The following is a 13354-nucleotide window of genomic DNA, read 5'->3' as shown; positions in this document are numbered from 1 at the left end:
GTTCACCAAGGTGATGGTGGTCGTCGCAGCACATCTGCGCCGTTTAAGGGTTTCAGTCTTCCCCTGCCTCGACGACGGGCTGTTGAAGGCAGGTTCACCCCAGGCTGTTATCTCCCACTGCCAGGCTACGGCAAACCTCCTGCATTCGCTGGGGTTCACTAGAAATGTGCCAATGTCACACTTGACTCCCTCTCAGGTGCTCTCTTTATTAGGCCTCATGGCTTCCTAATCCTGCTGGTAAAAAATGGCATATGGAGGATCCACAGTGGGATCTGAAGTTCCAGTGGACACAACATCAGGGAAATCTCTCCGACATGGTCCAGATCTCGGAGAGAACTGCAAAGGACCTATAGTGGTGGTTAACGTACCGTGGGTGGGTCAGAGGCAGACTCTTCTTACTTTCCCAACCGGACCTCACAGTAGTGACAGACGCATCATTCCTGAGATGGGGCAGCCATCTGGAAGAGGTGGAGATCAGAGGACTCTGGTCTCTGGTGGAATCCAGACTCCACATAAACATTTGGGAGCTCAGGGTGATCCAACTAGCATTGAAGGCATTTCTTCCCTCTTTCAAGGTGAAGTTAGTGCAGGTGTTCACGAACAACACCACTGCCATGTGGTACTGCAATAAGCAGGACGGGGTGGGGTCGTGGATCCTTGGTCAAGAGGCCCTGTGTCTCTGGACATGGCCGGAACAGCAGGGCATAACCATGGTGGTTCAACACCTGGCAGGTTCTCTGAACTCCTAGTGGATCACGAGTGGCGTCTCCATTCGGAGGTAGTACAATGTCTCTTTTAACAGTGGGGAGAGCCTTGGTTAGATTGTTTGCCTCTGAAGAGAACGTGCAATGTCAGCAGTATTATGCGTTGGCGTTTCAAAGGTGGCACTTGCTCGGCGACACTTTGTCACAAGTGGAGCTTAGGCCTCCTGTGCGCCTTTCCGCCCATACCACTTGAGCCCAGAGTTCTTAAGAAGATCAAGAACTACTGGGCCCAAATAATCCTTGTGGCTCTGGACTGGGCACGGGTAGTCTGCTATTCTGAGCGTCTGGAAATAATCATCGATACTCCGATCAGGCTGCCCCTTTGGGAGGATCTTCTGTCGCAGCAGGGGAGGGTCCTCCATCTGAACCTGTCAACTCTGCACCTTCATGCGTGGAGATTGAGTGGCGATAGTTGACAGCCTTTGACTTTCCTCCTGAAGTCTGTAACATTATCTTTGCAGCCAGGCATTCCTCCTCAAAAACGGTATACGCCTGCTGTTGGCAAAGATTTGTAAAATATTGTACAGAGAAATCCATAGATTCTCTCTGCTTCTATATCTGATATTCTTCTCTTCATTCTTTCTCATGACCAACTTGGTTAATCTCTTGGAACACTAAAGGGCTATCTCTCTGCTCTACCAGCCTTTCTGCGGCTGCCAGATCAACCCTCTCTTTTCAAGTCTCCTATTATAAATAGGTTTCTTAAAGGGCTCGTTAATATGTTTTCCCCATGCCCTTTGTTATTGCTCAGTGGGATATCAATTTAGTCCTCACATACCTCATGTGCGCTACTTTTGAGCCATTGCACAATTGTCTCCTGCAGATGCTCACCATCAAGACAGCCTTCTTAGTGGCAATAACATCTGCCCGGAGGGTGAGTGAGATACAGGCATTACCATCTAAGCTGCCATATCTCAGTGTTTCCAGAAAAGGTAGTGCTCCACACCAGTGTCTCTTTCCCTCCTAAGGTGTTGACCCTATTCCATCTGGGTCAACCTGTCACCTTGCCCACCTTCTTAGCTCCCCCCCACATCCCCCTAAGGAAGAGGAGTGACTCCATCAGCTGGACCCCAAACGAACATTGTTGTTCTTCCTTGACCTCACAAAAGAGTTCTGGGTGGACAACCCAGCTCTTTGTGGGGTATGCGTGAGCAAAGAAGGGGTGGGCGGTACAGAAGCAGACCATTCCGCGCTGGATTGTTCTCTGCATCAAGATCTGCTGCGCCCTGGCTAAGAAGCAGCCCCCCAAGCGCTTGCGGGCCCATTCCACCAAGGGAAATGCTGAGAGTACGGTGCTAGCACATGGAGTCCTACTCCTGGACTTCTGCCAGGCAGCAATTTGGGCATCCATGCACATGTTTGCCAAACAATACTGCCTGGATAGTCTGGTCCGAAGGGATGGGCATTTTGCCCGTTCAGTCCTATAGGTCTTTTTCCTTTGAAACGTTATCCTCAACCCATTGCCAGGAGGATATGGCTTGGGTATCTAATCAAAGGTAAGGAATGTGCAGCTAGAAGTCTCTATTAGATGAACAAGTTACTTACCTTTGGGAACACATTATCTGGTAGAGACTCTATCTAGCTGCAGATTCCTTAACCCCACCCATGCCTTCTTGCTGTGCTGACTTTTTACTAGGGTTAGGGTGACTCTAGTTTTGACACACATTGCGCCAATTCGTGTGATTGCTCTGCGCTTCTGGCGTGGCTGCAGCGTAATTTCTGGCGCCAACGATGCCACACACAGCTGAATGGGAGCCACCTGACGGTGCGTGCAAAGGGTATTGCTCAGTATGAGCGTCTAGATCCAGCCTGACACCTGGGGAAAATCAAAGGTAAGGAATCTGCAGCTAGATAGTCTCTACCAGATAATGCATTACAGAAAGTAAATAAGTTGTTCTTTCAGTCCTTCCTCAAGAAAGCACGGCTCCTTTCTGAGACCACAGCTCATTTTCATTCCAGTAATCAAGGAGTATTAATTCTCTGTTTGGGCTAGTGGAATAACAAAGTGTCCCAGGACCAAGGATCAGGTATTCTAGGTAAATTGCAGGCCCTTAATTTCGTAGTTAAGTGCTCCCATGACGCACCATTTAGACATAGCCTAGACTGGAGTCACAAAAGTTTTACCTGCAATCATTGTAATTTTACTTTTAACAACCACCTCAAAGTGTGCAATTGTCCACCTAATATATTAGATGAGGAAGCACTTTATCCTGCTAGGGAAGTTGATAAGGGCAGGCAATTGTGTATGCTAGTCAATGCCCTTTCTATGATTAAAAAATTAATATGAACTGGCTGACCTTATAGAAAATCATCAGCTTCAGATAGTTTTATTGCAGAAACCTGGGCTGACCTGACATCTAGCCTGAACTTAGTAATTGCTGTTCTGGATGGTTATTCTTTATTTAAGTTGGACTGCCACATAAACATGGTGGGGCCTAGCTGTCATCTACCGCAACCATCTAGAAATGAGATTTGAACTGGTTAGGACATTAAAATGCCAACCACTTATGTTTAAATATTTAGGGGGTTATTACAACTTTGGAGGAGGTGTTAATCCGTCCCAAAAGTGACGGTAAAGTGATGGATATACCACCAGCCGTATTACGAGTCCATTATATCCTATGGAACTCGTAATACGGCTGGTGGTATATCCGTCACATTTGGGACAGATTAACACCTCCTCCAAAGTTGTAATAACCCCCTTAATGTCTAATTATAGTACCTGCAATAACATTTTAATCTATCGGCCCTGGGTCCTAGATCCAACTTGCAATCACTGTGTGCTCTTTTGGAAACCTGCTCTCACTTGTCAAATCTTGGGATTCTCTGTGATTTTAATTTTCATTTGGAAGTCCTTACGGAAAGGGACACTGAACTTTTTAATGGACTACATGTTAAGTTTTGAACTTGTACAAATGGTTACTGTTGCCACCCACTCAACTGACTGCATACTTGACGGTATCTAACAACCCAACACATTTCTTTTTCTTCTGTCTTGCTACTGACCTGGTTGGACCACAAAGCAGTTTTCTTTACTATTGAGTTGCCGGGTGAGATTATATTAAAAAACAAAACCCCTCATATGATTAAGTCCTTACCCTAGCATAACATTGTGTTCGATGGCATCTGTCGCTGTAGATACGCATGTTCTGCAATAGCTCGCCATCTGGTGTTGGGCCGGAGTGTTACAAGTTGTTTTTCTTCGAAGAAGTCTTTCGAGTCACGGGACCGAGTGACTCCTCCTTTTGTCTCCATTGCGCATGGGCGTCGACTCCATCCTCGATTGTTTTTTTTCCGCCATCGGGTTCGGACGTGTTCCTGTCGCTCCGAGTTTCGGAACGGAAAATTAGCTAATTTCGGAAGATTTTCGTCGGTATTGTTGCGTTCGGGATCGGCGTACTTAGATTCCACACCGCATCGAAGATCGAAGAGCTCCGGTGCCCTTCGGGGTAGTTTTTCGATCCCCCGTCGGGGCCTGGTCGGCCCGACCGCGTGCTGAAGAACGCCGATGGAACGGACCCCGTTCCGTTTCTGCCCCAAATGCCACAATAAGTACCCTTACACAGACCAACACTTGGTCTGCAACCTGTGCCTGTCACCTGAGCACAGCGAAGACACCTGCGAGGCCTGTCGTGCGTTCCGGTCCCGAAAAACACTCCGAGACCGTCGAGCCAGAAGACTTCAAATGGCGTCCGCACCGACAGCCCAACGGGAGTTCGAGGAACAGGAAGAAGAAGGTACCTTCTCGATCCAAGACTCAGACTCCGAAGGATTCGACGACACACAAACCGTGAGTAAGACGTCGAAAACCACACAAAGAAACATTTACAAGGCCCAGGGGACGCCACTGCCACCAGGCCATGGCTCCACCCATAAATTCGGTGACCGACCGTCGGCACCGAAAAAGGCCCAAACAGTGCCGAGATCGTCCGACTCCGGTCGAGACACCGGCACGCAGCCTTCTCGGGACCGAGAAAGTGCTGGAGACAAGCCTCGACACCGAGATGCCGGTGTGGACACGGCTCGACGCCGAGACAGCGGCACCGAAACAGATCGACGCCGAGAGGTTTCGGCCCCGAAAAGGAAAAAAGTCACCTCGGAGCCGAAAAAACACGCAGACAAAGTTTCGACGCCGAAACAAACTGCAAGCGACCCAGCTTCAGGCTCTTATACAGAAGAGCACTCGCTAACCTCCCAAATGCAAAAGCATAGGTTTGAGGAAGAGCTACAAGCAACTGATGTGGACCATACGCAAAAGCGTATCTTCATTCAGCAGGGGACAGGAAAAATAAGCACCCTTCCCCCCATTAGGAGAAAGAGAAGGTTGGAGTTCCAGACGGAACAAGCACCACAACCAAAAGTGGTTAAAAGAGTTACACCACCACCCTCTCCTCCGCCCGTGATTAACGTTTCACCAGCACAAACTCCATCTCACTCCCCAGCTCACACCACCATGAGCCAGGGTGACCAAGATCAGGACGCATGGGACCTATACGACGCCCCAGTGTCAGATAACAGCCCGGAGGCCTACCCTACAAAGCCATCTCCACCAGAAGACAGCACCGCGTACTCTCAGGTGGTGGCTAGAGCAGCACAATTTCATAACGTAAGCCTCCACTCAGAACAAGTCGAGGATGATTTCTTGTTCAACACACTCTCCTCCACCCACAGCTCCTACCAAAGCCTGCCTATGCTCCCTGGTATGCTCCGGCACGCAAAAGACATATTTAAGGAGCCGGTCAAAAGTAGGGCAATCACACCAAGGGTGGAAAAGAAGTATAAGCCGCCTCCTACGGACCCGGTTTTCATCACTACACAGCTGCCACCAGACTCTGTTGTTGTAGGAGCAGCTAGGAAAAGGGCCAACTCTCACACATCTGGAGATGCACCACCCCCAGATAAAGAAAGCCGCAAGTTCGATGCAGCTGGTAAGAGAGTCGCAGCACAAGCTGCAAACCAGTGGCGCATCGCGAACTCCCAGGCACTACTTGCGCGCTATGACAGAGCCCACTGGGACGAGATGCAACATCTCATTGAACATCTGCCCAAGGACTTCCAAAATAGGGCGAAACAAGTGGTTGAGGAGGGACAGACCATCTCCAACAACCAGATACGTTCCTCCATGGACGCTGCAGATACAGCTGCACGGACAATTAATACATCTGTAACTATCAGACGGCATGCATGGTTCCGAACGTCTGGATTTAAACCAGAGATTCAACAAGCAGTTCTCAATATGCCTTTTAATGAAAAAGAACTGTTCGGTCCACAAGTGGACACAGCGATTGAGAAACTCAAAAAAGATACGGACACTGCCAAAGCCATGGGCGCACTCTACTCCCCGCAGAGCAGAGGGAATTACAGCACATTCCGTAAAACGCCCTTTCGAGGGGGGTTTCGGGGTCAAAGCACACAAGCCAGCACCTCACAAGCAACACCGTCCACTTACCAGGGACAGTATAGAGGAGGTTTTCGGGGACAATATAGAGGAGGGCAATTCCCTAGAAATAGAGGGAGATTTCAAAGCCCCAAAACCCCTACTACTAAACAATGACTCACATGTCACTCACCCCCTCCACACAACACCAGTGGGGGGAAGAATAGGTCATTATAAAAAGCATGGGAGGAAATCACTACAGACACTTGGGTTCTAGCAATTATCCAACATGGTTATTGCATAGAATTTCTACAATTCCCTCCAAACATACCACCAAAAGCACAAAATTTAACAACACACCATTCCAATCTCCTGGAGATAGAAGTGCAGGCACTATTGCAAAAGAATGCAATCGAATTAGTGCCAAACACACAAATAAACACAGGAGTTTACTCACTGTCCTTTCTGATACCAAAAAAGGACAAAACGCTGAGACCAATCCTAGACCTCAGAGTAGTGAACACTTTCATCAAATCAGACCACTTCCACATGGTCACACTACAAGAAGTATTGCCATTGCTAAAACTACACGACTACATGGCAACTTTAGACCTCAAGGATGCTTATTTCCATATACCAATACACCCATCGCACAGGAAATACCTAAGGTTTGTATTCAAAGGAATACATTACCAATTCAAGGTACTGCCTTTCGGATTAACAACCGCACCAAGAGTCTTTACCAAATGTCTAGCGGTAGTCGCTGCACACATAAGAAGGCAGCAAATACATGTGTTCCCATATTTGGACGACTGGCTAATCAAGGCCCATTCGTTCATACAGTGCTCAAATCACACAAATCAGATCATACAAACCCTCTTCAAACTCGGGTTCACCGTCAATTTCACAAAATCCAAAATTCTGCCACGCAAGGTACAACAATACCTGGGAGCCATAATAGACACATCAAAGGGAGTAGCCACTCCAAGTCCACAAAGAATTCAAAATTTCAACACCATCATACAACGCATGTATCCAACACAAAAGATACAGGCAAAGATGGTATTACAACTCCTAGGCATGATGTCATCATGCATAGCCATTGTCCCAAACGCAAGACTGCACATGAGGCCCTTACAACAATGCCTAGCATCACAGTGGTCTCAAGCACAGGGTCACCTTCTAGATCTGGTGTTAATAGACCGCCAAACTTACCTCTCGCTTCTGTGGTGGAACAACATAAATTTAAACAAGGGGCGGCCTTTCCAAGACCCAGTGCCACAATACGTAATAACAACAGATGCTTCCATGACAGGGTGGGGAGCACACCTCGATCAACACAGCATACAAGGACAATGGAACGTACATCAAACAAAACTGCATATCAATCACCTAGAACTTCTAGCAGTTTTTCAAGCACTAAAAGCTTTCCAACCAATAATAGTTCACAAATACATTCTCGTCAAAACAGACAACATGACAACAATGTATTATCTAAACAAGCAGGGAGGGACGCACTCCACGCAGTTAAGCCTGCTAGCACAAAAAATTTGGCATTGGGCAATTCACAACCAAATTCGCCTAATTGCACAGTTTATACCAGGGATACAAAATCAACTCGCAGACAATCTCTCTCGAGATCACCAACAGGTCCACGAATGGGAAATTCACCCCCAAATTCTGAACACTTATTTCAAACTCTGGGGAACACCTCAGATAGACTTGTTTGCGACAAGGGAGAACGCAAAATGCCAAAACTTCGCATCCAGGTACCCACACAAACAATCCCAAGGCAATGCCCTATGGATGAACTGGTCAGGGATATTTGCTTACGCTTTTCCTCCTCTCCCTCTCCTTCCTTACCTGGTAAACAAACTCAGTCAAAGCAAACTCAAACTCATATTGATAGCACCAACTTGGGCAAGGCAACCCTGGTACACAACGCTGCTAGACCTCTCAGTGGTACCCTGCATCAAATTGCCCAACAGGCCAGATCTGTTGACACAGCACAACCAAAAGATCAGACACCCAGATCCAGCATCGCTGAATCTAGCAATCTGGCTCCTGAAATCCTAGAATTCGGGCACTTACAACTTACCCAAGAATGTATGGAAGTCATAAAACAAGCAAGAAGGCCATCCACCAGGCACTGCTATGCAAGTAAATGGAAGAGGTTTGTTTGCTACTGCCATATTAATCAAATACAACCATTACACACAACTCCAGAACATGTAGTGGGTTACTTGCTTCACTTACAAAAATCTAACCTAGCTTTCTCTTCCATTAAGATTCACCTTGCAGCAATATCTGCATACCTGCAGACTACCTATTCAACTTCCCTATATAGAATACCAGTCATTAAAGCATTCATGGAGGGCCTTAGGAGAATTATACCACCAAGAACACTACCTGTTCCTTCATGGAACCTAAATGTTGTCCTAACTAGACTTATGGGTCCACCTTTTGAACCCATGCACTCCTGCGACATACAGTTCCTAACCTGGAAGGTGGCATTTCTCATCGCCATTACTTCCCTGAGAAGAGTAAGCGAGATTCAGGCGTTTACTATACAGGAACCTTTTATACAACTACACAAAAATAAAGTCGTCCTAAGGACCAATCCTAAATTTTTGCCAAAGGTTATTTCACCGTTCCATCTAAATCAAACAGTGGAACTTCCAGTGTTCTTTCCACAGCCAGATACCGTAGCTGAAAGGGCACTACATACATTAGATGTCAAAAGAGCATTGATGTATTACATTGACAGAACAAAGAACATCAGAAAGACTAAACAACTCTTTATTGCATTTCAAAAACCTCATGCAGGAAACCCAATTTCAAAACAAGGTATAGCCAGATGGATAGTTAAATGCATCCAAATCTGCTACCTTAAAGCTAAACGACAGCTGCCCATTACACCAAGGGCACACTCAACCAGAAAGAAAGGTGCTACCATGGCCTTTCTAGGAAACATCCCAATGCAAGAAATATGTAAGGCAGCCACATGGTCTACGACTCACACATTCACCAAGCACTACTGTGTAGACGTGTTATCCGCACAACAAGCCACAGTAGGTCAAGCCGTATTAAGGACATTATTTCAAACTACTTCCACTCCTACAGGCTGATCCACCGCTTTTGGGGAAATAACTGCTTACTAGTCTATGCAGAACATGCGTATCTACAGCGACAGATGCCATCGAACTGAAAATGTCACTTACCCAGTGTACATCTGTTCGTGGCATCAGTCGCAGTAGATTCGCATGTGCCCACCCGCCTCCCCGGGAGCCTGTAGCAGTTTGGAAGTTACCTTCAATTATTTATATATGTATCATCTCAACCTTAAATAGGTGCATACTTAGTCACTCCATTGCATGGGCACTATTACTACAATTCAACTCCTACCTCACCCTCTGCGGGGAAAAACAATCGAGGATGGAGTCGACGCCCATGCGCAATTGAGACAAAAGGAGGAGTCACTCGGTCCCGTGACTCGAAAGACTTCTTCGAAGAAAAACAACTTGTAACACTCCGGCCCAACACCAGATGGCGAGCTATTGCAGAACATGCGAATCTACTGCGACTGATGCCACGAACAGATGTACACTGGGTAAGTGACATTTTCATTTCAACAAATTGACAGAAAATCTATTAAATACTCTTCCTAACCTGGTGGAAGATATAGTGACTGCTAATTAATCTATCTGGATTGATAATGCTACTAAGCGACAAACACTGATTTAAAACCTACTCAAATTGCAGAGAGAAACTTTCTGCCCCTTGATATTCAGCCAAACTAAAACTACAAACAAAATGCAGAAAACAAGAACAAATATGGAGGAAAACGTATAGTGCTCAGGAATGCGGCAGATACAATGTATCGTAGAATAAAACGTTTTCATCATGTCCGAGAAATCTAATTATTTTTCAGACAAAATTAATAATACTGAATATTCAGCCAGAGATCTTTTCAGTACAGCCAATTCTTTAATTAACATTAACAATGAAAATGCTTCTGGCTATAACCAGGCCTTCTGTGGTAAGTTGGCAGACTACTTTCGACATAAGGTAAATGAGGTTTGTAACCATTTCTCTCTAAACTTGCAAGGTATTCAAGTCGAACTCTTGCAGGATGATTTTATCTCCATCCAAGTACGTTTTACTGAGTTTTCTCCTCTGTCAATGGAACTGGTAATTAAGCTTATTGAAGCAACTAAATTTGGGGCTCTTAATGATCCTTGCCCATCCCAAAAACCTACATCTGGTTCCAAGGACGATAGCCATGTATCTTACCACACTCCTGAATAACTCCTCTATCCTCTAATCTGGATACTTTACTTCAACCTGGATAAAGGCATCAATCATACTGTTAATAAGAAAATCCTCACTAAACCTTTGGAAGTTACTAGTTATCGCCCTGTCTCATTACTTCTGTTTTCTGCCAAACTAGCTGAGAAAGCTATGAACATAGAATTGTCTTCTTTCTTTGCTACTAACCAATTGCTTGATTCATCTCAGCATGATTTTAGAGGTAATCACAGCCCAGAATCTGTGCTAATTGTAGCTACAGAGGGGATCAGTGAGCTAATTGACAATGGTGGCATAGCTGCCCTCATTCCGCATGATTTGTCGCCAGCTCTTTACACCATTAATCATAAAGTACTGCTGGCCTGCTTGGAGAGTATGGTAATCGATGATTCCATCCTGACTATGTTAGGGTCTTTTCTAGTGGGTAGAGAACAAACAATCACTCTCTGTAATTCTATCTTTAAGCCATTCTCTCTCCCATATGAGGATCTCCCTCAGAGCTCACCCTTAAGCCCCACACTGTTTCATGTTTGTTACCTCCCGGCAAAGCTGATATGTTCTTTTGGGTTCTCTACAGTGTCTTATGCTGATGACACCCAGATAATGGGTTCCATTTCTGCTGACCTGCTTGAGGTAGCCACACGCTTCTGTAATTGTATGCAGGAAGTGGGAAAATGGATGAACATAAATGACTTAAAATCAACTCAGGGAAGACAGAGGTTCTCTATCTATGTGGTCGCAACACCTCTTTATGGTCCCCTACGTGGTGGCTGCAGGATCTCGGAAACTTTCAGTCAGGAAAGTTAAAAGTCTTGGATTTTATTTGGATGACAAGCTTACCTTTGTAGACCATATCAGCCAAGTCTCCTCAACATGCTTTTATCTGTTTAAAACCCTAAAGAAAATGTTCTCTTTTATCCCTTTTAAGATTAAAAAAACGCTAATTGTTGTCCTTCTGCTATCTAGATTTGATTACTGCAGTGCTTTATTTTTGGGTTTACAACAGCAAGTACTGAATAAACTTCAGATCTTATAAAGTGCAGCTCCCTAGCTGCTATTAAACATCCCCAAATTTCAGTCCGCCTGTCAGGCAATTGATGATCCACATTTGCTGGTGGGAAAAAAACGAGTCACCTTTAAGGCTCTCTGTGTGACTCCTAAAGCTTAGCATGACTCTGGACCGGAATATTTAAAGTCAAGATTCTGCTGATATGTTCCCAACAGAACAGTACGCCCTCCCTTTTCCAAGAACAAGAAAAGACTGGAGGAATGGGAAGAGCTTTTTCTGTCTACTGGATGGCATGGAACAGGCTACCAATGTACTTAACAACTCAGTCCAACTTGTTCCTCTTCAAGAAAGAGTTTTTGCAACTTAGCTGGTCTAAATGTTTCTCTCTGTTTCTGACAGTGTGCTGGCGCCAAGACACTTCTGGGCATTTTGCACGCTTTCTAAAACTAAACTTAAGGGGTTTCTGTAATATTTGGACAATCTGTCTTTAAACATTTCCCCAGTTTCCACCCTGTGCTTCCCATTTAAAATCGTCTGTAAGGGATACTAAAGTGTACACATCAAGAGCTCCTTTTTAACAATTATAGGCCTTTCACTATCTCTTTAGGTGTGGGGTGCCATAATCTATCAACTTACCACTTTTACATTTTGAAAATGACTGCTTAAAGAGAACTTATCTGTCGCCAACACTATGTGGGGTTAAAACTGAGCCAGCTTTAATCCTGTCAAAATAACATATATTTGACTGAAAAATCTACGAATTGTACGCCAAATCAAAAAAATAAATCAGGGTATATTTCCATATAGGAATCTCTCTTCAGCTGCCATACGAGCCAGTGAGCATATTCTTTTTGAATGTCTTCATGTGGTGGATAGAAGTCTTGAAGAGTCAAACAACAATTTTGTGGCGTCGCAGTATTCCACACAATTATCTAAGGTGATGTGTGCGTATATCAGCTATAAAGTTGAAATGTAGAGTGGAGCTCGTCAGGAAGCTACGTTAGGCGTTTTGCAGAAGCAAAAATGTACATTTATCTCAGACTCCACTACAAACAAAAGGATTCCATTTCTTTTCCTCCACTGCTCCAAACACCGGTATTAGACAGCATACCTACCATCTTCCATTAAGCTAAAGTAGAACAATAGACCAGGAGTGAACAACGTAAACCTAAGATGATATGCTAGATTTTCAGGATGTCTACATGATGTAGATTTACAGATCACCATTAAGGAATTTGACGTTCAACTAAAATGCATCTTGTTTGCATTGTGACATGATAGAGCAAGCTCACTACATGAACAACCGGCCCTGTTTGATATTTACAGAGTAGTGTAATTTTATTTAACTGTTTTAAGAAACAGTTTCCTTCCATGACATGTGGTGGTGGCAGTTGACAGTGGCTGATAGTAAGAGCGAGTGTGTGTATTAAGTACTTGTGTTGTCCTAAAGGTAACAAAACGTGCCTCAAACTTTGTTTGTGTAATACTGTCTTGCTAATGCCATTGTGTCTTGCATTTTATTTAGTTTTTTTTTTTCCATGTCCCTTTCAGCTTCCATATCCCTTTCAGCTGCACCGGTCAGGGGCCATTCTATCGATGATAGTCTGGAACAAGGTGCCTATTTCAGACCTGCCTGAATATTGCGACTCCTTTACAAACTGCTTCTTATGACTAGTCGTACTCATGGCAGGAAACTAATCTCGCCTGCTGCCCATCTGGTATTGCTTTCCACTTCTCCCCTGCTGATCGAAACACATTGTTGTTTGTGTCTTAGTCCTGACAAATGTTGTTGAGTGGGTTGACCTCGGGTGACTAATTACAAAAATTTTCAGGGATGCATGTTTCAGATTGAAGCTTTCTTTTGGTGTTGTGGTAGTTAGGTAGATCAGGCTGTAA

At 44.9% G+C, this 13354-nt stretch overlaps 1 protein-coding gene across 2 annotated transcripts in view; it reads left to right on the top strand.

The window, feature by feature from the left end:
* The window catches only part of LOC138265964 (glutamine--fructose-6-phosphate aminotransferase [isomerizing] 1), a 220860-nt gene that overhangs the window by 85717 nt on the left and 121789 nt on the right, over nucleotides 1–13354 (top strand). The window contains exon 9 of one of the 2 annotated variants that reach the window (XM_069214186.1): nucleotides 13010–13072. The exons of the other annotated variant lie outside the window; for it this stretch is intronic. Within the exon in view, the coding sequence (XP_069070287.1) occupies nucleotides 13010–13072 (63 nt within the window). The remainder of the gene's footprint in view (nucleotides 1–13009; nucleotides 13073–13354) is intronic. 2 annotated transcript variants of the gene reach the window in all.

The sequence above is a fragment of the Pleurodeles waltl genome, chromosome 11 (assembly GCF_031143425.1).
Source record: "Pleurodeles waltl isolate 20211129_DDA chromosome 11, aPleWal1.hap1.20221129, whole genome shotgun sequence".
NCBI lineage: Eukaryota > Metazoa > Chordata > Amphibia > Caudata > Salamandridae > Pleurodeles > Pleurodeles waltl.
The sequence above is the reverse complement of the archived record's forward strand: the minus strand, read 5'-3'. Positions and strand labels throughout refer to the sequence as shown.